The sequence below is a fragment of the Eurosta solidaginis genome, chromosome 3 (assembly GCF_040869045.1).
Source record: "Eurosta solidaginis isolate ZX-2024a chromosome 3, ASM4086904v1, whole genome shotgun sequence".
Classification (NCBI taxonomy): domain Eukaryota; kingdom Metazoa; phylum Arthropoda; class Insecta; order Diptera; family Tephritidae; genus Eurosta; species Eurosta solidaginis.
Window position 1 is genome coordinate 114,766,580 of NC_090321.1, and position 25,716 is coordinate 114,792,295.

Sequence of the window (25,716 nt, forward strand, 5' to 3'; positions counted from 1 at the left end):
CACTCTTAAAAAAAATCATGTAAATTTACGAAAAATTTGCCCGCAGAGAAGTAGCCTCGTTTAATAATTGCGGCGATACGCACTTTGTACATTCACTAACAAAGTGCGGAGGAATCAACTAATCAAATGCGTAAAATATTACTACCAAAATGTGTAAAAATTACTAACCTATTTAAGAAGTTTACTAACCGAGTGTTCAATGGTGCATTTCCTCCAATGGTGGGGTACAATAAGTTTATTTATTTTATAGAAATTTAAAGATATATTTATTCAAATTGTTTGTTTTGAAATTTACACATATAATTCAATGTTTTTTTATCTTAGTATTTACAAGCATATTATGCTGTACATCATATTTTACTTATATCTATTTAATTAACATATCTAGAAAAAAAATTCAAAAGAAATACATACATACGTTAATCACTGACTTATTCCATGATATTAATTTTGGAAATAAGGTTATTTTCTTTTTGGATGTTGTTTATGTTCTTTTAATCCGCGCGTTTGGTGTGGATAATGCTTGTAGCAATACCGGACGAGAAATTCCAGCGTTTGAGAAATTTCTTTTGGATACATTTTGTTAAAAACAAAGTAATAGTTAACGACTTCCCTTATTAACTTTAAAACTTCATCGCTTGGCGAATAGTCAGCTACTGCGATCTTATCTATGAATATTAATGCATCTGGCTTTTCAGCTCCCTCGCGTTCTATACAGTGAAAACAAAAGAATATTTTTAGATGTTACAAATAACATACACATGTCGACCACAACCAAATAAATAGGTCCGTCTAATAACAAAAAATCACTGGAACTTACGCATTTCTGTCATTTATCATATAAAAAACAATAAATAGTAAATTCCGTTAAACATTTTATGTTATTGAACAGACCTAATATGTTAAAAATCTTACTGGTGAATGTTATGACAGGTGCATTTGTTTTTTTTTGCTGTACTATAACTTCCGGTGTGACCCCTATCTGAAAATGAGACAAAAAATAATTATAATTACAATTAAATCATTTCAATAACATTCTGAAAGAACTTACCTCAAAATTCATGAAAAGGAACTCTGGATCTTCGCCAAAATATTTAGTAAAGCCGGAAACAATTGCCTTGTTGGAGTCCAAACTGTCCAAGGTTGCATTGCCGTTAGTTACTAAAAATGTTTGTAATTTATTTTCTGACAGCTCGAACTTTCTACAAAAGATGTTTACATCGATGTTCATTAATTGCTGGAAATGCTGATGCAAGCAATCCTCATTAAAAATATATGGCCATTCTACTTTGATGTCGTTTATAGAAGGCGCTGGGTCCATACTATTGAACAGTCTCCTTTGCATTGGGAAACAGTCCTTCATGTGGGACTTAATTAACTCCATCTGCTGTAATTCTGGTCCATTTGGAAATAAACTTTTTAATTAATTTTGTTTATGTTTAATAATTTTCAACTCATTTTCAGGAACTTGTGGTATTTCCCATGAGACGCATGTGTTTTTGAATATATTTGATTGTCGTCTTTTTTGAAAGGAATATTTGATGCCAAATTTTCGGCTTAGCATTTGGTGAACGATTCAGAAAATAATTTCGATTCCGCATTATCGTCAAAAGTGGTGATGTCGTTACTGAGATTATATTACTGTCGCTGTCCTTTTCGAGCAGAGAATCGAAGTATTTTGTGACGGCTTCTGGGTTACTGATCGAAGAATCCCCATTGGAATATAAAACGAAAATGTGCGCATTTCGTCAACTAAAATGTTTGCAAAAGTATTTAATTTTTTCCCCAACTTTTTCCCATTATTAAGCTAATTCAATATATCGGATGGTATCTTCTCCCACGGTATTTGAAAGTGTTCAAAAAATATTTTTTCTTGTGCAGTCGTATCTGAGCTCGATGTCATAGCACTGCTCGACATTGTGAGCGTTGTACATTAAGAACCATCAGTTGTATCAGTCGGAATTGACATGAGAAAATATTCACTGGAGGAGCCTGCGTCCATGCTGGAGATAAAATTGAAGATATGATTGACATTGTTGGACCCTCTTCGGTTAAAGTTGTTCTCTTAATAATTTGAGTATCTACTATGTTCGATGAATCAACTTTTGTAGCAGCTGAGCACTGAACCCATTTCTCATCTCCTAATAACATAAATAATGAATTACTTTTCAGATAGTATTGCAGAATACCGTCACTACAAATTTCTGTGCCATCACTTTCTAAAACTAATTTCGATCTTTGAATACCAAGCATATTCCCTGCAAAGGAAATTGTTATGTAAATTTTTTGTTTATATATGTAAATAAATGCAAACTTTTACCTTCGTCGATCGTAAATTATATATTAAAACTAAAAAGCTTAAAATTATTATATTTTCAACATCTACTTTACTTAGTTTTTTGCAACAAACATTGAAAATAGACATAGATAATACTGATTTCTTGAGTAAAACATTTTTAATGGAGCGTTAATTAAATACCCTTAATATTAACCAAACTATAACTTAAGCTTGATCACCAAAACTTTCATACATGACTGTTTTGTAATTATAGCACATTTTAATATATTCTCCATAAAATATAATATCCATATAACTTTTATTTAAATGAATAGAAAAAATGTTTAATACTGTTCTAGTTCCCTCATCACTAGATTCGGTTAAAATAAAATTATTTTCTTCAAAATCTGTATTATTATAAGAATTTTTTTTAGTGACAAAAGAAAATTCTTCTGGTAAGTTAAAATTAAACATGTTCTCTACAAGAAGTTCGGCATTATCACATATAATCCTTAATTTAAATCTATCTCCAAAAATACTAGCTTGTATCTGCTGGTGTTTTTCAGACAATGTTAATGTTATAGTTTTAAAATTCCTTGTTGTTTTTGAAATTCTTTTGAAATATTGATGCTTATGCTGAAATCTCATTGTCCAGAAATGAGTTAATGGCCCAAATTTCCTAATTAAATCTGGATAGTGACAGATGTAATGATGTTTTGGACGTAAATTCAATTTTTGAAAACATTCTTTTCTGTACTCCATGTATACATATATATAATGTGAAAGCAAACAAATTTGACTTTCATTTATTTCTGAGCTACATATTAAACTGGATATTTCAATCATTGTTGCGAAAAATTTCCAAACGGAATCATTAAATTCTAAAACTCTATTCAAAAATATTATAGGCATTAAGAAAAGAAAGTGGCATACATCATCAGATTTTCCAGGTATTTTCTTCATATTAAAATCAATGATTGGAAAAGAAAAGGATAACTTAAACTTGTTGCGCAAAGATGAGAAACTCACATTTAAATTATCAATTGTAATTATACCTAATTTAATAAAATATTTTAATATTTCCATTAAGTCAAATGGAATTATGCCTTCAAATAAATCGTGCGATAAGCAGGGTGGAAGACCTTCACATACATGATAATAACCGAGTTGGTTTAGACAGGAGTTTCTCATTACCCCCATACTATTGCACCTTCAGTAAGGCATTAGTTGTAATGCTTTGTAGGACTCTCTTTTGAAATTTGAGGCTCAAAAGCTTTTAGTGACTCTCGGGTATATAAACAATATCGGCATATATGTATATTTGCTAGTACTGAAATACACTACCGCGATAGTTTTGAACAGAGCTGTTAACCATAATATTTATTCCAGTTTTTTTCAATTCGATTAAATCCATGGTTCAATTATATGGTTGGCTCATCTCATCAGCTGATTTTATTTATTTCATTGCATGGCCGATGGGATTGTCAAAAGGAGATGGCAAACTCAAAATGAAACCAGCACATTGGCAACATTTTCTTCATATTAAAATCAATGATTGGAAAAGAAAAGGATAACTTAAACTTGTTGCGCAAAGATGAGAAACTCACATTTAAATTATCAATTGTAATTATACCTAATTTAATAAAATATTTTAATACGTCCATTAAGTCAAATGGAATTATGCCTTCAAATAAATCGTGCGATAAGCAGGGTGGAAGACCTTCACATACATGATAATAACCGAGTTGGTTTAGACAGGAGTTTCTCATTACCCCCATACTATTGCACCTTCAGTAAGGCATTAGTTGTAATGCTTTGGAGTACGCTCTTTAGAAATTTGAGGCTCAAAAGCTTTTAGTGACTCTCGGGTATATAAACAATATCGGCATATATGTATATTTGCTAGTACTGAAGTTTTCGGTGAAGCCACCAATTTGATGACTCCCTAAATTATCACCAAGCATAGCAAATACACTACCGCGATAGTTTTGAACAGAGCTGTTAACCATAATATTTATTCCAGTTTTTTTCAATTCGATTAAATCCATGGTTCAATTATATGGTTGGCTCATCTCATCAGCTGATTTTATTTATTTCATTGCATGGCCGATGGGATTGTCAAAAGGAGATGGCAAACTCAAAATGAAACCAACACATTGGCAACATTTTCTTACACATACAAAAACTGCTGAGTTTTGTGTTTCCATTCCATACCATTCGCACCAACACCAATACACAGATTTTGACAAGTTGAACAGACATATTTTGTTGCTTTGCAGATGAGCCAACCATATAGTTGAACCATGATTAAATCACAAATTAAAGGTTTAAGAACATTGTCAAATCCGAAAGTTTTAATAAAACTGTCTTTACATAACAAGACAAGCTGAATATTATTTATGTTAGATCTATATTTACTTGGAACGTTGCCGGTAACCATATACACGCCCACTATATTATGTTTCTTTTTCGAAGATCCCAAAGGATTACAGTTTTCAAAAGCATCTTGAAACATCAGTAATTCGATTCATTTTGAGTCCCCGTTGAAAAAACGATTTTTGGTATATATGGACCCATTATTATAATCAGAGTAAACATTTTTATGAAAAAGATTGGATTCCTCGAAACGACTGAAATAGTCTTTATCGCGCATTAAGACTTCAATGGTATTTATAATTGGAACATAATGAAAATAGCACTTTTTGTGATACTGATTAAAGCCCAGAAAAATTTCCTTTGGTGGAATATAATTTAAATTATTTTTAAGAAATTGGTTCCTTTTGTAACTCGAATCAAATTTTGTAATGCAAGTTTCGATATCATCGTGTGTTATAATGCTCAAAAGAAAATCCTTATATTCAGTTTCTTATCATCACAAAACTGGATCTTATCAAAGAATCATACTATCTAAAATCCTGCCAAGTAGGATTATTATAAAGTTATTTTTACCTGCATTGTTAAGTTTTTTCACTTTTCTCAAAAGTTTGATTCTTGAGTTATACCGTTATTCCACACACCCCCTCAATTATTCGTGCTCACTTCACCCACATTATTATTCCCTTTCGTTTAGTATTAGCTGAACAAGCAGAGTAGCAACATCGGAAGATGTTATTGTTTTTGCGCGTTTCCAAATAAATATTTTGCAAATAAACGCCCATGCACATAATGTTTTAATGGTTTAATACTAGTGTAATACTGTATTGTGAAACACTTTAAAATACTGTATAAAGGTTTGGAATTTAGACACAGAAAATTTTGAATATCTTGTGATATTTTTTTTCGGTAATTTGAAAAAAGCATGACGTTTAAATAAAGAACTAGAATATACATATGTACATCTAATTTGGTCTGATTTTAGTCTTTAAAATTCAGAAGTGGGATTGGTCTATAATCCCACTGCTGTTTTGGTCTATAATCCCACTGCTGTCAATTCTGCGTCAGATGCATCTAATGTAAGCTGCCGGATTCGTCGATAAAAATCAAATTCTTCTGATTAAGATATACGGTGCTTTAATTGTTCACAGCTAGGCCATTATCAGCCAGTCCGCGTTGGAGAAAAATTTTCGAGCTCGTTTTGAAAATGATACTACTGAGGACAACTTAAAGGCCTACATTCCGTCGAAAATGAAAGCTGATAATGTAGTAATAAGAAAATTTTAATTCATATATGAAAGGGATATTTCGTCTTTTAGAATTGACGTATTCGTAAAAGACTTTGGCACTTTGTCGAACAGCTTTTTCTGGCCATCCAGTGTTCTGGTGTGGGAATTTGAGTATAAGCCGAATACAAAAATGCCGGGTTAGACGCGGTTTCGAGTAATAATGACGCTTCAATAAACTAAGTGAACATTTATTATCAAAATAATAGAGGCTTGAATACCAAATTAACGAACTTTTATTTAAAATCGATTCACTGCAAATATAACATTATCACCTCTACAGAAACGTGGCTCAAACCACATACTTGTAACGCTAAAATTATTTCAAATGGTTATCAAGAGTTTAGAAACGACCGCATTGACAGAGTCGGGGCAAAGAGGATAAATATAATAAGGGCCACCAGCCTGCTGCGAGTGGCGAGTAACTCGCTGGAAATTAAAAAAATTTATGCCTAATGTTTTCCATTAGGGACATTTTCAATTGCCTCGCATTTATCCATGTCGTGTAGGCACCTTATGCCGGATCAGCGAATATAGCCTTTGCACATTCATAGAGAATGCACCCGAAGTTTAATGGAATACTATCAATGTTGTACCCTTAAAATGAATAAACTATGTTACCTAAATGTTTGAATTTTTTATAATGCATATAAGTGCAATGCAGTTCTTACCATCTAGCGGAACTGCCTATCAATTTCTTGCTGAATTCAACCGCAAAATTTTACTTTTCTGTTTTTTGATACACTTACCTATAATGGATTATTGTATTTTTTTTCCTGTATTTATTTTTAAAGGAAACGACCATATTCTGAAGATTGCTTAGAACACAGATGGCTTATGTCTTCCGACTACATGATAAAGAAGAGGGAAAGAGCCGTTTTTCTTGGAAATCGTCTTAAGGTATGAATAACATAGTTCGGAAGTTCACAATATGTACTATTTATCGCATTTCTTTAAATCGCAGGCATTTATATTTATATTTTGTACTATTTGCTCTTCTGCTAAACAGTTGATTAAGTGGGTGAATAGAATACACAATAGTACATCAAATAGCACAGGATGTTCACATGTTCGCCTATACAACTGTACTATTTCAACAGCAGAAGTTAGAAATAGCGTCAATAATACACTTTGTGAACTTCCTAAGTATCTTATGCAGGACTTTATTATTATATCTTTGTTAATTGTTTACAGGATTATGCTGACATGTATAAAACTGCAAAGGAAAATCTCGCTTCATCGTCTCAAACATTTACTCAGTCTTTAAATGGAGGACCAACATCAACTCAGCTTTTACGCTCGAATAGCATACAAGAAGAACTATATGCCTCTTTCTGATTTGCTACAGGGCTCAGTATATATGTATATGTATTTCCATCATGTTTTAAAGATGCCTGTAACCTACTTAGAATAAGGATTCTTCACCGTTTTCTGTAATTTTGACGATTCCGCATATAGAACTACACGTGAGTCTGGAGAAATATACAATACAAATTGGTTGTATACTGAACTCGAAATCTTTCACTGTTCGACTGTCTTCAACCGGGCCAAAACTTGATATCTGTTTTTTTTTTTTTTTGGGTTGCTATGCCCGTCTATTTGTTTTATAAGGACGACCGTAAAATAGTTACCAGTGGCTCCGATGGATAACCTATCGTAAGAGGTGACTAAAATACCAAATTGATAAAAGGGGTTGTGTAGCGCAACCCTTACAAGGGGTTACCAGCGCAATTTATAGCTTCTCCAACCCAATTGTCTACCTCACCTACCGGTGGCGAATCACCGAGGCTTTGACAACCCCAAGTTCCTCATGGATCTAGGGGGTGGGAGGACGGTATAGCCTAGAAGGTTTTAAGTGGTCATACTAATGGTGCTTGTTACCGGGACGTACGATCTACATCTGGCAAAGGACCATCAGCATCGATAACATTCCCGAAAACCTTTGGGGAGTGTCCTTATCGCTACAATAACAACAACATGGATAAGCAAACGTTCCCCGCTGAAGATCACTTTTATAAAACAATTCATTAGAATCCGGCGGAATGTCGGCTTCGGCTCCGGTTGCCGATTAATCGGCAATATTTTCTTGTTCGACTAAATAATATTGATTAATCAACTCAGCCACAAAAACGAACGAAGAGGAGCATTTATGCTTAATGCTATGGTCATCGCTACCATGCTCTGATTTTGCCACGCAGCTACTTACTATGCATTTTCTTTGATATTCATACTCATTGCTTATTTTCTCCCATATATGTAAATTTAACATAACTCTTAGTATTTATTAGAATACAAATATAGAGAGGTAGTTCCAGTTTTTTTGGCATTCCTCCTTGGAACATCGCCACTATCTCTTCAAAAAATAAATGTGCCAAAATTATAATTTTTTTTTTTGCAATTTTACTTTCCTTTTTCTTATATTGATACAAAGCGGAAACATCTGAAATATGTAGTGATTTTGCAAACAGATGAAAAGCTACTACGTAAGACCTAAGGCCTCTCTGCACTACTCGTATATAATTACTGCTTTTTTTTAACTTCTTAGCAAGCTGTTCCGAATAAGTATTGAATCCAACACCGACCCAAGAAGTTTTTTTCTAAAGTTTCTTTAACACTATTGGGTTTTAAGCCTCTGCTAGGACAGGCAGTTTGTTATTGGTGTGAGGGGTTGGCTCCACTATGTAGCTGAGTGGCGAATGCGCTTGCACCTGTGCTGTATTTGAACAGAGTCTTCTCCTCACTTCGCCACCTTGCGAAGTAACGGTGGCCTTATCGCAACAAAGGGCACTGCTCCACGTACTGGTAGATAAGCTGAGGTGACGCGGAGATTCCGGTTTTACTCCGGATTCTAAACGAGGCAAAACGCTGCCACTCCGATTGTCCAGAAGAAGCAGTTGTTGACTGTGGGGCTGTAAGATCACAATAATTCCTATGTTCAGAGTAATGTAGGACGAACCAAATAAACTGCTATTTGATTCATCAGAAACAATGGAGTTAAGGCTGAACAATATGAACACTTTCAAATAGATAAAGGTAGGGTTTCAAAGCTTCCAAAGGTAGGACATAAATTCAATGTGTTTTGAAGTCTGAGGACGAGCTGAACCCTTTGTATAATTAAATCTCTAATATACGCACACGGCATTTAAAGGTACATCGCATATATCCGTTTTCCTAATACGGCGAAGCTGCATATCAATAGTTTGCAGTGTGGTTTTCCCACATAAGAGGTCAAAGTTTGAGAAGCACTACTCTCCTTAATGGAGTATAGAGATTTTGGTTTACTGTTTTTAACAGCTCGGGACTTAAGTGCATTCAATGCTACACAAAAGCCGAATTAAAAAATCACATGCATGAATTTGAGGAAGATGTGACGAGCCAGTGGAGGATTACTTACGAATTATGCATTTGGAGATACAGTATAATGTGCTATGTGCTGCAGTGAAACAACTAACTGATGCACAGACCAAGGTACTTGTTTCATGGAGATAAATCACCAAGCCCGTTCGAATTGGTATCATAATGCCGCACGCTGTGGCTCGCATACTTCATAGTCCTGTTCCACAGTCTTGCAGGTTTAGCATCAAGCCCCAAGCAACGCCATACAGCATGTTGCCTTCAGCAATGCTTACGTATGTAATTTCGGTGTCTAACGTACAAAAGTTATTTTCAATTTCATAACTGTGGTTGATTTACCCGAACACAATTCAACAAACACATCGCAATACTTATTTGCTACGTATTAAAGCATGCCAAGCGCGCAGGTTTCAGCACCGACGCAAAAGTAGACGGTTGGTTGCCGTCACAGTATTCACGATTAGGACAGAGGCACGTAGGTGGAGATAGATTCATTCGCACTTCAAGTAAAGAAGCAAAACCAATTCTCTTAATGACATATACTCATGAACAGAATTTAATTAGAGAGTCAATGTAAGCAATGTATCATTGAGAGGACACTTTTTTTGTTTTTGCTGTACTCAGCCGATTGAGAAAAGTTGGAAAGCGATGAGCCGATACCCAGCCAGCATTTTGCGAATTGAGCTAGTTTTTATAGAATTTTTATCCCATTCACGGATTTTCAGAAATTTCGAATATAAATATGATCAAGTTCTTTCCCTGCAGCCAAAAGCCAAAGTAGTCACAAACCACTATAGTTAATTGATTAGAATTTTGTGGGGTTATTATTGTTGTTATTAATCGTACTAGCTAGTTTTTGAATAGTTAATTGACTAGAATTTTATGGGGTTATGCATACTAGGTAGATTTTTACTAGAGTTAATCCCGCTGTAAAAGAACAGTTGTTGTTGTTGTAGCGATAAGGTTACTCCCCGAAGGCTTTGGGGAGTGTTATAGATGTGATGGTCCTTTGCCGGATACAGATCCGGTACGCTCCGGTAACACAGCATCATTAAAGTGCTAGCCCGCCCATCTCGGGAACGATTTATATGGCCCCATTAATCCTTCATGCCATCCCTCCCTCCCAAACCCCAAGTTCCATGAGGAGCTTGGGGTCGTCAGAGCCTCGTCTGCTAGCGAAACAGAATTCGCCACGGATATGTGAGGTTGACAATTGGGTTTGGAAAATCTGTATATTGAGCTGGCATCCTGAAAGGATTTCGCTATACAGCCCCTTGAATCTGGTATTTTAGTCGCCTCTTACGACAGGCAAACCTACCATAGGAATATTCTGACCCCCTAACCCGCTGGGGGAGTAAAAGAACAGTCACACTGTTTGGTCACACACAAATGGTTTTTTAAACTGTTGTTGATAATGATTTCTGCGTCACGCCAATTAGTGATTAAAAATAAATAAATACTTGGCGCCAATAACCTCCGATGGTATTTAGGCCGAGCTTCTCTTGCAATTTACATCGTGCTTCTTTTAATTTTTACTACAAACTGGTTCCGACATAACCTATATGTCTTATGCCGACTCCGAACAGAATCTACAAGCTTTTTAGGCAGAACTACACTCAGAATGGTCGCAAAATCACTGTTGAGAGGCGATCCCGCTTAAAAGAACTTGTTCTTAATTGAGAAAACTTTTAGTGATTACACTGCAAGAAAAACGCTGCACGGTGGGGTATTTGGTCAATCTAGCTGGCCAAAACTAAAACAGCAGTTATTTCTGTTAAAAAAGTGGTTGTCTCACTTCATTGTTATGAAAGCAAATATTTGACAGTAAATTCACAGTGTTCCGCGCAGAATTACTATGGATCGAGCCCCCGGACTGGGAGGGACCCGAGGTTGCGTTTGGGGGGACCCCACTCCTCGGTGCCAATGAGGTCTCTGGCCGTTTCCCTGCGTGCGTCTATAGCCGTTTCGTGTGAGCGTGCCTACCTTTCCGCATGTCCAGCAGAATTCGATGCGCGCACTACGGTAACCGTATGCGACATGGCCGCCTCCTCCGCATCGTCTGCACGCCATACTTATATCGATATATCTTGGTGCCGGGACCGACTTCTGGGATTGTTGTTCCTCTGCTTGCTTTTCTTGTCCCTGGACACCGTGGTAAAAATGGTCTTGCCGTTGGTCGCAACGGATCTCTGTCAGGGGTGATATTTTCGTAATCTTCTACTAAACTAACCAATCCTTCCAGGTTGCTGGTCTCGCCTCTTTTAAAATACAATTGGATTACTCTACGGGAGTTCCTGTATATGCGGTTTAGCTTTTGGTCTTCGGTTTAGGCGGCATGTCGCATCAGTCCCTGTAGCGCTAGCACGTAATTTTTGAACTTCTCTCCTGGTCTTTGCATGCGTGCCCGTATCTCGTCATCCAACTATTCGAAATATCTTGAAGTAAGGAAAAATTTTTGGAAATCCTTCTAGAACGTGTCCTACTCTTTCCAGCTCCGGTTGTTATTTCGGTACCAAACCAACGCTTTGTCTTTGAGTAGATTCGGCAATGCTCTTGCTATCGAGTTGACGTTGATATCGTATCCTTCTGCTAGTTCCTCAACGCGTTCGATGAACCCTAGAGGGCCCTTGCCCCCCTCGTATTTTAGGCCCCATTTTCTTACCCGGTCCATAGTTGTTGCGTATGTGCCTGGCTGTTACATCGTATACAGTGGTAGTTGTGTGACCTCGTGTTGGTTGGATGACACTCGTGTATTCTCGTTATCCATTTTCGTAGCACTTGGAGATATTGCCCGACTACTTGCCTGTAATATGTTTAGTGTAGATGTCGTCCCTGCATGTCGCAGAGCTAGGTCTGTAAGCCGCTCCTGCCATTTCTCCTTGTTTTTTTCCGCTTGTATAAACGCGGCCAGTCGCCTCCTTAGTATCCTCCACCCACGATACCTTTACCATTTTCTGTTTGTGTGTCCTTTCCTTCTTAGTTTCTGTGGTTAGCCTCCGTTGTTTTGAATTGACTTCCGTATATCTTTATAACCTTCCTTTGAATATCTTTAATGTAAAGCCTTGTTGATTCCCTTGATCTTTTTTAAGCCTGCTCGGGCGCCATATGTGTGTTCACTTATCGTCCTTGCTCGGGCGCCATATGTGACGGACTTATTTTCCGCTGAGGTATGCACAGTCCGTCCAGGGTTCCTATAGTAAATGGGAGAGCCTGTTCCTATTGCAAGAAGTAAAACAGAGAAATTCCGAAAACTTTATAATATTTACTTAAAAATAAAATGCCCTTTATAGCTACTCCTATTCTCTGGCCCTGTCTCGATAAGAGTAGCTGAGATAGAACCCTTCTGCCAAGCTCTCCGTCAGTTGGAGTGGAAACATTTTACTGAATACAAAACTACGCACGAAATGAAGTGGAAACATTCAGGTCGCGTTCTGATCAGTGATAGAAGCCCACTGACTCGCATGCATATATCCTAGCTTCTGATCTTATATTGTAATTTGCCGCCTTTATATACGATTTCGTACGTTGGCGGACGGTTATTTTCTAAATACAATTCATTAGTCACAATCCTTCCGTTATAAAATTATGTAGATTTGTGTGCAGACAGTCAGTAATTTAGCAATAACAATTATAAGCAAGTAGAGTGATGAACTCGAATAATAATTCTTTTTATTCTATTAATATCTACATACGCTTACATGCTAACATACATTTCCCTTTTCCTTTGACATGCTTCTGGTTTGTGTATATGTACATATGCATGCCTTCAGTCACGTAGGATAATCCGTTTTGCCGGTACTCAGCTTCCCCCAAATTTCGGGAGCCCTAATATACATAGAAATCAATGCACCTAATGTCGTTCATACGTTTGTATGGTTATCCATATGCCTGCGTGTTTTCCAACCTTCGCTTTACCTATTGAATTCAACCATTTATGTTTATGCGTGTGTTCGCTTTCGCTTGGTTCTGATGGTGCGTTGGCCTCGCTTCCTGCTTTCGACTTCTGCTTACGGCGTGGGTTGGTGTGTTGTGTATGTATTATAAAAGTCCAATTAGTAGCGGGGCTTATTTTGGTGACTTACTGCTGATCTCCGTTCACTCAAATTATTATGTATGATGTATTTGTAGTTGAGTGCATTGGTTGCGCGAAGGGTTGGTTGACCGATGCATTTTTATGTTTTGTGCGTATCCACTTCTCTTCCAAATATTTAGTGTATGTTAGGGTGATCCTATATTTAAAATTTATGTGGGCGAAAATGTAAATATTTTGCTTGCGTGCAAAAGTGCGTAGGTCTAATTTCTCCTTCAATTTAGTAATGATAAATTCAATGTACAAGGAAATATATATATTTTGGCGCATAACTCTTAAGGGTAAATGTATATTTCGGGTACTTTTTTTCCATAAAAAATGTATAAATGGCAAATTCAAGATTATAAGTTCAATTATTGTATTACAAAAATGTATTGTTACGAATTTAGTGCAATACCTCTTATTTGCAACCTTCTGCTAAAATACGAATCACTAAACTGTTGAATAAATAACTCCAATATTCGATAATGCAAAATGGTCTTTATTAGACTACTTTCAAAATAACACTTCTATTGCACGACAGATAGCGTGCTTAATCAAACTAACTGATTCTGGCTCAACTGTTGCTGCATTTATAATGTCTGGTTTCCTCGTTGCATATTTCTAGGCTTTTCTATTCTAGAATTTACTAGTTAGTTATCAGCTATAAAATTAACAGCCATAACTACGTTTATAGCTTCTCATATGCGCTTGTATATGTGAGTGATACTTGCACAAATTATTGCCTTCTTTTGTGAGCATCTCAGATAAGATATGTGCATGTGTTTGTGCGTTTTCTCTCCGCTGCGTGTACGCACATATGTGTAGACATAATGATTGATTCGTTAATGTAGATACAAGTGACTGCTTGCTTTATTGTTGTTGTGGCTTTATTTACTTAGTATCGAATAAAGGAATGAGATGCGCCCGTATCTACAGTCAGTACACGATCTTTGCCATCCACATTCCTTCTGAGGGTATGACTGTTTGATTTCCTTCCAATTTGCGACACAGATATCACAGGACATTCAATAGCTGGAGCAAGTTTTCGATCTATACATCTGACTCGCTCTTGGTTATCTCCCCCAGTTTTGCGTTTATGGCCACCCAAGTTGGAACTACCAGGGCCGGTGCTGTAATTACGAGCAATGTGACCTGGGTTACCGCACTTGAAACATTTGATTGCACCATTATTCTTCTGTTGCGTTCCTTTTAAAGCTTCTAAAATTGCGTCTACCCACTCTGGCCTTTCTACTTCCACACGGCGTGCTTTGAAAACTGGCTTACACAGAAGCGACGCTGTTTCCTGAATCAGAGCATGTGATACCGTTTCTGCGAATTTTGGCTTTGGGTTTGCGTATGTAGCTCGCTTTGTTTCGACTTCCCGTATGCCATTTATAAAGCTCTGAATCTTTACCCTTTCAGTGTATTTCACGGGCGCGTCGGCATTCGCTAAATGTGCCAGCCTTTCAACATCCGACGCAATCTCTTGCAATGTTTCACCAGACCTCTGGAAGCGGTTCTGTAACTCCATTTGGTATATCGGTATCCTATGCTCAGTTCCGTATCGTCTCTCTAGAGCGCCCATCAATGCTTCGTAACAGTTTCGTTCGCCCTCTGGAATGGTTTGTAAAATCTCAGCTGCAGGTCCTTTCAATGCCATGAGCAGTGCAGCAACTTTATCTTCAGCATTCCAGTTGTTCTCTGTTGCGGTCTTCTCAAATTGTAGCTTAAAGACCTGGAAAGGAACAGAACCGTCAAAGGAAGGTGTTTTTACCTTTAGGTTACTCGTTGAAACTGCTGGGCGATTTAGTTGCAACTGCTCGATACGTCCTCTCAAAGCATCCACCTCGGCCTCGATTTTTTTCCCCTCAAACTGCGTTATTTTCTCATCCATCGCTTCGAGTTTTGATGATATACGCGCCTCTTGCGCTTCGAGTTGTATTGTTACGCATAACAATCTATCTGTTGTGTTTCCATCTTTGATGTAATCTGTGTCGACATTTCTGAAATACGCGTTTCTTGTGCTTCAATCTTTGTTGTTATACGTGTCTCCTGTGATTTAAGTTGGGATTCTATATTAGTCCTCTGTTCTCCCAGTTGAGATGTTATATTTGTATTTTGTTCTTCCAGGTGAGATGACATTTGCGACGACCTTTCAAAAATGCGTGCCTCCTGTGCTTCCATCTTGGATGTTACTGTCGATGTTTGTGCAGATATTGCAGCCAAAATCGTGTTCAAGTCTGTGCTCGTAACTGTCTGCGATGTTTGGTTCTTCTCCTCAATTTTTGTTGTTGTCTCGTCGACATCAAAATGAAAGACATACTCTTCCACGTTAATTCCTTCTGCTTCCATTGCCTCTCGTAAACGTGTCTGAAGTTAAAGATTAATGCCGGTTGTATTCAATCCACGGCTCTCCAACTCCTGCTTCAGTTGATGGATCTTCAATTCACTTAACTTTGCCATGTCCTTGTTGTACTCGAAATCTTCGGGATTTATTCAACAATTCCTCTTCTAATACCAATTGTAACGAACTTAGTGCAATACCTCTTATTTGAAACCTTCTGCTAACGTTCGAATCACTAAACTATTGAATAAATAACTCCAATATTCGATAATGCAAAATGGTCTTTATTAGACTACATTCAAAATAACACTTCTATTGCTCGACAGATAGCGTGCTTAATCAAACCGACTATATCTGCCTCAACTGTTGCTGTTTTTATACTGTCCGGTTTCCTCGTTGCATATTTCTAGGCTTTTCTATTCTAGAATTACTAGTTAGTTATCAGCTATAAAATTACCAGCCAAAACTACGTTTATAGCTTCTCATATGCGTGTGTATATGTGACTGATACTTGCACAAATTATTGCCTTCTTTTGTGAGCATATCAGATAAGATATATGCATGTGTTTGTGCGTTTTCTGACCGCTGCGTGTACGTACATATGTGTAGACATAATGATTGATTCGTTTATGTAGATACAAGTGACTGCTTGCTTTATTGTTGTTGTGGCTTTATTTACTTAGTATCAGATTAGTGATGTGAGTATCACTTAGTGTCACTAATATTTGTCACAGTATGTTAAAAATGTATTTGTAATTATATGTTGTGAGGGTACAAAACCTTCGGTTTTGGGGTCCTCACAAGTTCTTGCTCAATTAGATATTTGGGCCGTTTGTTGCTGTACGTAAAATCTAGCCGACTAACTAAGGCTTTAGAATTAAGCACTGTATTAAAGATGCTAGAACTATGTCTGCCGGTCCCTTCACTTTATTTCTCATTATAGCAACAGCCTGATAGTGTTTGCTGCTGTCTTCGTAACCTTCAAAGATTTTATATGCCGTTTGGGCAGCTTGCCGCCACGAAACATAATATTTCTACTTGCCATCGAAATCTGGTAAAAAATTTACAATGTCAAGGGGCTCGTCGCATATTCTTCCAAGGACAATTTCGATTTTTTTATATGCCTCCACTTAAGTGGCACCGAATTTCACATCTGTTAGGCGCTGGCTAATGTTTGCCAGTCGATCTTCAAAATTTTCCCGCTGTACTGCAAGTGCAGTACCAATAGCACTGTCTATCAGCGCCTTAAGTTGATCTGCTTCTATGGCCATTTTTAATTTGTTCCTATCCTCTTTAATGTTTCGTATCCACTAAAAGGGTACTCCCTTCTATCAACTACTATTCTATTTAGCCTATCTAGAAGTTCACCCAACCCACAATCACTCATAAGTGAATCAAACAGATTGATTCCACCAACTACAAATCCTAGCAGGAACAAGTAATACCAAAAATATATTCACATTCCAGCGCAAGGATTTACCCTTTCTTTGTTTTCTTTTTTACACTTTCACAAAATTAATTTCAAATTGTTCTCTACTTTCGTGTTTCTTATCTCTAAATAGTATTTTCAGATACCAAGGATAATCCGGGATCGTTGCCGATTGTTAGATTCTCGTTGTTGAATTTACCATGGGTTTTTATTCTTCGATTTTATACAAGGATAATCCGGGATCTTTGTCGATTGTTCGATTCCCGTGGTTGAATTTACCGTGGATTTTTACTATTCGATTTTTTACTTTATAAATTTATTACTTAAGTAAAGCCCGTTGGCCGCTCCAAATAAAAGAGAAATTAAATTTTTAATTAACGATCAGCGCTGGCTGTATCGATGAGTTCTGAAAACGAAACTGAACTTACAAACTACTCTAATTTACATCTAACTTTAAGTGGCCGCCGTCGCGGTACGGTGCCACATAAATCTGTCTATCAATAGCCACTGTAGTATTGGCGGTTTTAACGGTTTTCTTTGGTATTCTTAGAGTGACATTGTAAGTTAACAGAGCAGAGATAGATGCGGTGGTGTGATGGTAGCGTGCTTCGCCTGGGTTCAAAGCCCGGAAAAAGCAACACCAAAACCATTAGAAAAAAAGTTTTTTATTTTTTGAACAGAGCTGTGGCTCACATTCGATTTTTTTAATTTGGCTGTTGAAACACTCAATTAAGAACTAATTTCTGCGAAGTGGATTCAAAAGTTTTTTGCAAATCTGTTTACATTTCCTTTTAGGACGGGTAAATGTGTTTTTAATTCATATTGTGACGAATATTAGTGACACTAAGTGATACTCACATCACTAGTCTGATGCTAAGTAAATAAAGCCATGGCAACAATAAAGCAGGCAGTCACTTGTATCTACATAAACGAATCAATCATTATGTCTCCACATATGTACGTACAGGCAGCGGAGAAAAGTCGCACAAACACATGCACATATCTTATCTGAGTTGCTCCCAAAAGTATGCAATTATAATTGTGGAAGTGTCACTCACATACACACGCGCATATGAGAAGCTATACACGTGCATCTGTAGTTATAATTTTATAGCAGTAACTAAGTAAATTCTGAAAGCGCCTAGAAGTATGCGAACGAGAAATCACAGAGTATAAAAGGCAGCGACAGTAGAGGCACGACAATCAGTTTGGTTTAAGCAAGCTATTAGTTGCGAAGTATAAGTGTTATTGCGAATTACTTTAATAAAGGTCATTTTTGCATTATTCAATATTGGAGTTATTTATTCAACAGTTTAGCGATTCGAACGTTAGCAGAAGATTTGGAATAAGCAGAATTTCGGTAAATTCGTTACAATTGGTGTCAGAAGAGGAATTGTTGAATAAATTCCAGAGTTGCAGAGCACAACAAGGACATGGCAAAGTTAAGTGAATTAAGGATACGGCAACTGAAAAAGGAGTTGGAAGCCCGTGGATTGAGTACAACCGGCAATAAGATCGAACTTCAAACACGGTTACGAGACGCTATGGAGTCGGAAGGAATGATGGGGACGAGACAACAACAAAAATTGAAGAGAAAAACGAAATATTGCAGGCAGTTACCAGCACAGACTTGTGCAATATCTGCATAAACGTCGACAGTAACATCCAAGATGGAAACTCAACTGGAAGAACAGAAGACATATATGACATCCAAGATGGAAACTCAACTGGAAGAACAGAAAACATATATGCCATCTCAACTGGAATCGCAGGAGACACGCATAACATCGAAGATTGAAGCACGAGAAACGCGTATTTCAGAAATTTCGACACAGGTTATATCAAAGATGGAAGCAAAACTGAAAGAAAAAGAGACACGCATAACAGTACAACTCGACGCGCAAGAGGCGCGTATATTATCAAAACTCGAAGCGCGTATGGAAGAGAAAGTAACGCAGTTTGAGGAAAAAATCGAGGCGGAGGTGGATGCTTTGAGAGGTCGTATACAGGAGCTGCAACTAAATCGCCCAGCTGTTTCAACAAGCAATCCGACGGTAAAAACTCTATCCTTTGACGGATCTGTTCCTTTCCAGGTGTTTAAGCTTCAATTTGAGAAGACATCAGCAGTGAACAGCTGGAATGCTGAAAATAAAGTTGCTGCACTGTCCGTGGTATTGAAAGGGCCTGCAGCTGAAATCTTACAGACTATTCCAGAGTACGAAAGGAACAGTTATGAAGCATTGATCGGCGCTTTAGAGACGATACGGAACTGAGCATAGGAGACAGATATACCAAATGGAGTTACTGAACCGCTTCCAGAGGCCTGTTGAAACATTGCAAGAGTTTGCGTCGAATGTTGGAACGCTGGCACATTTAGCGAATGCGGACGGACCCGTGGAATACACCGAAAGGGTAAAAACAGAGAGCTTTATAAATGGCCTACGGGACGTGGAAACGAAGCGAGCGATATACGCAAACCCAAAACCTACATTCACAGAAACGGTATCACATGCTCTGATTCCGGAAACAGCTTCGCTTCTGTGTAAGCCAGTTTTCAAAGCACGCCGTGTGGAAGTAGAAAGGCCACAGTGGGTAGACGCAATATTGGAGGCGCTAAAAGGATCGCAGAATCGGAGTGAAAGGGTTATCAAATGCTTCAAATGTGCGAAGCCAGGTCACATTGCACGTCATTGCGATCTTGATCCTGGTAGTTCTAACTTGGCTGGTCGTAAACGTAAAGCTGGAGGATATAAGCAAGAGCGAGTCATATGTAAGAACGAAAACATGCCCAGCTATTGAATGTCCTGTGATATCTATCTCGCAAATTGGAAGAAACTCGAATAGTCTTACCGTCAAAGGAAATGTTGGCTGTAGATACGGGCGCATCTCATTCCTTGACTCGATCTGATTTGGTCAACAGGAGAGTAAATCCGTTACCAGGAGCAAGGTTGCGTACGGTCACAGGCGAGTATAACCAAGTCCAGGGAGAAGTGATATGTGAAGTCTTAATTGGGAAGGTCATGGTTCTATACAAATTCATTGTGGCGGAGATTGTTGATGAAGTCATATTGGGAGTGGACTTCTTAGTTGACCATGACATCAGGATCGATATGCGGAGAAGGATTATGCGCTATTACAACCAGGATGTGCCACTTAACTTCAGTTTGGAAAAAGGGTTCAGTAGTAGTCGAGTGCTGGTGAAAGAGATTCGACAAAAACCACAAAATTCAAAAGGAGTAGATCGGGGAAGTGTTGATGGAACGAACGCGCCAAACTCCCGCAAAGGTAATTTTTGGCAATGACCTTCAACTGCTAGCTGATTTGAAGTTTGGGATAGATGCCGATGAGAAGAGAAATGTCAAGAAATCCACTGGTGTTTTGGAAGAAGAGCTGACAAGCAACGAGCAAATATTATGAGTGACAAAATGAAAGCCAGACACGATAAAGCAATTAATTCGGAAAGGTTTTCGGAAAGTAGATTTGGTGCTGCTATACAACCCACAACGAAAAAAAAGGTTTGTCACCGAAATTGCAGTGTAATTGGGAAGGCCCATACAAAGTTATAAAACGAATCAACGACGTAGTTTACCGCATACAAACCATTGGCAAACCACGAAACAAAATGAAAGTGGTTCACTTGGAAAGGCTGTCAGCATGTAGACCGGAAAATTTGTCTGATCGGGACGATCAGACTTAGGTGGAGGGCAGTGTGACGAATGTTACCATCTCTAAGGTTATTAAATAAAGGCACAACAACATTTCAGCAAGCTACATAAATACAAGCAGCAGAGATATACTCACAAACGTATGTCATCATCAGCTACTACTTCGCTCACTATTCGCTATTAGTTGCGAAGTAAAAGTGTTATTGTGACGTACTTTCAAAGTAGTCTAATAAAGATCATTTTGCATTATTGAATATTGGAGGTATTTATTCAACAGTTAAGCGATTCGAACGTTAGCAGAAGATTTAAAATAAGCGCAATTTCACTAAATTCGCTACACTATGTATGAACTTATATTTATGTGGACATAAATATGTACATGGATGACATGTAAGCAAATACATACCCCAAATCTATCTTCTGTTTTAAATTATATCTTTAAATTCTATTTATAAATTTTGTTTTAAATTATATCTTTAAATTTTCTGTGGCAACCTGAAGTTGCGTTGGGTTAACTTTGAATTCCAAAAAATAAAAGGGGGGGGGGGGGGGGGGGGACTTTATTAGGGTGTATCTCTCAATTTTTCTATAAACCTAAGGTTTCTTGTGAATTCCCTTTTTGCGTTTGTTTTTCTTTCGAATTCTTCCCGTTTTTTTTTTTTTTTTTTTTTTTTTTTTGTTTTTTTTTTTTTTTTTGTACGAGGAGGAAGCATCGACAGCCTCATAGTCAGTGTGGGACTTTAACCGCCCTAACCTCCTACCGTCTGAGTACCATTTACCCCCCGGTACTACCGTCAAGTATTCCGTCGGGAGGTAGGTTGAGCACTAAGCTCTACGTCTGTCGGGGTCACGTTGCTGTACTTAGATAGTGCCGCGGTATGGCTAACGCTGGGACTGACGCGCCCTGCTTACTACCTGAATGTGCTTGACGCATACCACTTCTACGAATATTTCCAAGCCTACCTTAAACACTGTGCATATAGTGCTTGTGGCATGCTTGTGCGTTCGACTACTTGTATTGTAGGGTTTTGTTTTTAATATATGTATATATGTGTAAATAAATTATATATGTATAAATAGAAATTTTTTTTTTTCCACAATACGTAACGGGGCTTTCCTCGTACTTCCGCCGGTTGGAGAGGCCTTCTCTCCAATCCGAGAATAAACTCTGATTACTTGTGAGACGTTTACCCTCATACTCGCTGTTTCTACAGTTGGAGAGGCCTTGTCTCCAATCCGTAGGTTTGTCGTTGCGTGTATGTTGACTGCTTTTGGTCGCACGGTTGAAGAGGCCGTGTCTCCAATCCGTACTTCATTCCTTCACCTGGGGCAGTATTCGAACGGTTGAAGAGGCCTTGTCTCCAATCCGTCGCCTGGTTTACTATTACATTACCTACATATATTACGGTATTTTCTTATTTTATCATTCTCACGCCGCTAATTGTACGGAGGCCTTGCATCCAATACGTGCTCAGCTCGATCCCCTCCACCTTAGCAATTTGTTATCCACCCACACAACTCAACTGTTCAATGTTCGCTGCTGCGCGGTAGCCTTTCAAGACTTCGTAGACACTTCATTATTTCCGCTATTACATCGCATGCCGCGGACCATTTTACCTTGCTTTGTAGCATGCATCCAACAATTGTTTCAGGAGTGTAATCCTCTCCAAATATTCTGCACAGTTTGCATCTCGAGCTATAGAACCTAGGACACTCGAGTGTCCTAGGTTCGAATTCCCGTGTCATCACGGATACGCGGGACATTGGTTAGTAGATAGCTAAGTTTTACAGGTGCACTTTAGGTAAAAAAAAAAAATAATAATTATAATTTATATTTTTGAATGAGTTTGATATTTCTGGAATTTCCATATACATATATCCAGGCCCGTCGAGAGGGGGGGGGGGGGGGGGGGGGGGGGGGGGGGGGGGGAAAGGGGGATTCCCCAGGCCCGGGTTTCTCAGAGGGCCCACGATTTAGAGTAGTCTTTAGTTATTCCATGTGCAAATTTTAAGCCGAATTTCAAAAGAAACGAATATTGATAATGATTTTTTGCCTGGGCCTGAGGACACAATAAAAACATCAAACAAAAAATGTGTTTCTCAGGGGGCCCGCGATTGAGAAGTAATAAGAATTTTTTTAATTCTGGAGGGTCTTTAGTTGTTCCATGTGCAAATTTTAAGCCGAATTTCAAAAGCAACGAATACACTGGACCACGAATTTCAACTTTTTCTCTTTACCAGAAACGTCGTTATGAAATTCGTATGTAAAACCACCCCCTGATTTCGAAAATCGAGTTAATTTTTGATTCTATGGTACCGTTTTTGAGATATTTGCAATTTACCGTTATTCGAAAAAAACCAAAAAGATGGCTCCATTTAATTACGTATATCTCACGAACGGGTCAAGCAATTGCAAATAAATTTACAGAATCGGAAAGACGATAAAATTTTCTATAAATGCATCATACATTGTTTTTTGCTCAACCAGATAGTTTTCGAGATATTAGCTTATCATTTCATATCTTTGTTTTTTTTTTATGAAAAAATATGAAAAAAATTACTTTTTGCGAGGGCAGCATTCCAAAACCACAACTTTTTTTCCAAATATTTTTTATTTACGTAAAACTCAGTTTAATTAGAAAAAAGATAAGCTATCATCGAAGAAAATCGATGCAAAACTACGTAAGTTATAAGCGATCAAATAAAAATACCCAGGTTGCGCAATTTCAACGTATGGCTCATAACGTATGTATGGTATAAAGAAGAGTGAAATATTTAGCTATGCTCTGTTTCTATTTAGTTAAAAGTTCAATTTATGAATGAAATTACCCATATTTTTAACTTTTTTTTTTTAATTTATTTATGTTTGTACTATATTCTAACAATCTTTATCTTAATTTTATTTTACTATGTAGTCGAAATAATTATGTGTTCGACTTGACACTTATTCAGTTTAGGATCGGTTTCTCTTATGAGAAACCAGTAGTAATCACCCATCATTGCGACGTCCCAGAATCCTTGATATCGATTTTCAATTAATTTCATTTGCTGATGAAACCTTTCGCCATGTTCGTCACTTTCGTCGCCAAGATTTGCCGGAAAAAAGCTCAAATGTGAGTGCAGAAAGTAAATTTTTAACGATGTATTTACGCCTGGAAAGAAAATATTAGTTAGGTAAACAAGTTATAGAATTTTGGGAAATTAATTTTAATAGGCCTTTAATATTTACCCATTTTCGCATAATTATTGATTAAGTCATTCACTATCTGCTCGTAGTTAGGGCTTTTGTGTCTACCGAGAAAAGAAGCAACGACCTTTTCAAAGGATTGCCACGCTGCTGCCTCAACTGATGAGAGTAGTCCTTTGAGTTGATTATTGTTGATCAACTTTTTTTTTTGTGGTCCGACAAAAATACCTTCCTTTATCTTGGCTTGAGAAATATCTAGAAAAATTGTTTTCAAATAGTCGAATGCTTCGCCTTCTTTGTCTAAAGCCTTAACAAAGTTTTTAATGAGGCCGAGCTTGATGTGTAAGGGTGGAAGTATGATTTTCTCTTTCTTGACAAGAGGGGTGTATTTGATGTTATCCACACCAACGGTAAACTCGACTCTTTCCGGCCAATCCTTTCTGACGTAGTGGTCCTTACGAGCTCGGCTATCCCACTTGCAGAGGAAGCAGCAGTGCTTGGTTTAGCCACTTTGTAGACCGCATATCATTGCAACGACTTTGAGATCAGAACATATTTTCCAATCATGCTCTTCATATTTGATAAATCTGATTAGTTTTTGGATTTCCTCGTAGGATTCCTTTGTATTTACTGCATGTGCGATCGGGATAGAAGGCTTTTTTTTTACCAATATGCAATAATACAGTCACCAAACTCAGTTTATTGCTGTCTATGAACAATCGCCACTCTTTTGAATCATATATTTGACCAAACTCTTTGAATAAACCAGGAATGTCGCTGCAGTAGCATATACTGTCTTTCTTGGTATAGTGTTTGGAAAATGGTTCGTGACGAGTTCTACAATATATCACCTTAACATCGGATGACACAAATTTAAATTGTTGCATACGAGAAGTGTGGATCTCGGCCTTTTCCTTGGATAGTTCCAAATCTCTTATCCAATCATTAAGTTGTGCTTGTGACAGAACGTTTCTCTCGTTTCCCATGCGAAATTCAGTACAACTTGATTCCCCGCACTCAGATATTACTTTTGACAATGGAACTGGATCCGCAACTGCCGTTGAATGTAGTACTAGTAATGTCACTGTAGGTACGCTGGCATAGGTTACTCTTCTTGATCTTCCAACGCCAAGTACTTTTGTTTGACAAATATAACACTCTATTGAATGGCAAGTAGGTTCTCTCCATATCATTGGTGTATCAAATTTTATTTGTTGTCCTGATTCCGACTGAATCAATTCTACTCGGCACGATGTACACAAAGTGTTCGGTGTCCATGATTTTCAGCATTTTTAGGCTCAATGCCAAAATACTTGGAGTATAAAGTTTTGATTTGATCTGAGAACACTCGTCGTCGCCTTATGATAGTATATTGGCCACACATGAAACAGAACATATCTGGATCGTTATTACACTCAAATTCTCGCGTCCTTTTACTCATTTTATTTATTTTTTTAATAAATCACGGTTTTGTAATTTGACTTATGAACTGAACTATCTCCGGCGAGCCTTGCAGATGTTATGAAGTTTAAAGGCGCATTAACTCATATTTATACTGGGTACAAGTATAAAATTGAAAAAATTAAATCTTACCTAGACAGAAAGGTTCCTTTTTATACGAAGTCGGGAAAAGAAAATACTACCTGCTTTAGATGTAGGCTTTAAAAATTTTCTGTGTCTAATAATTTTGAAAATCTACCTGCATACTTACCCATAAGTGACGGAAAT

General features: G+C 37.6%; 1 protein-coding gene and 1 pseudogene across 11 annotated transcripts in view; one reads left to right on the top strand and one right to left on the bottom strand.

Moving 5' to 3' along the window:
- Obsc (Obscurin) overlaps positions 1 to 7,447 on the top strand; it is a 2,548,720-nt gene extending 2,541,273 nt beyond the window's left edge. For all 11 annotated transcript variants that reach the window (XM_067772951.1, XM_067772955.1, XM_067772952.1 and 8 more), the window contains 2 exons: positions 6,732 to 6,837; positions 7,132 to 7,447. In XM_067772951.1, the coding sequence (XP_067629052.1) occupies positions 6,732 to 6,837; positions 7,132 to 7,275 (250 nt within the window). In that variant the 3' untranslated portion in view covers positions 7,276 to 7,447. The remainder of the gene's footprint in view (positions 1 to 6,731; positions 6,838 to 7,131) is intronic.
- LOC137244238 (inositol-3-phosphate synthase-like) overlaps positions 496 to 25,716 on the bottom strand; it is a 142,818-nt pseudogene continuing 117,597 nt past the window's right edge.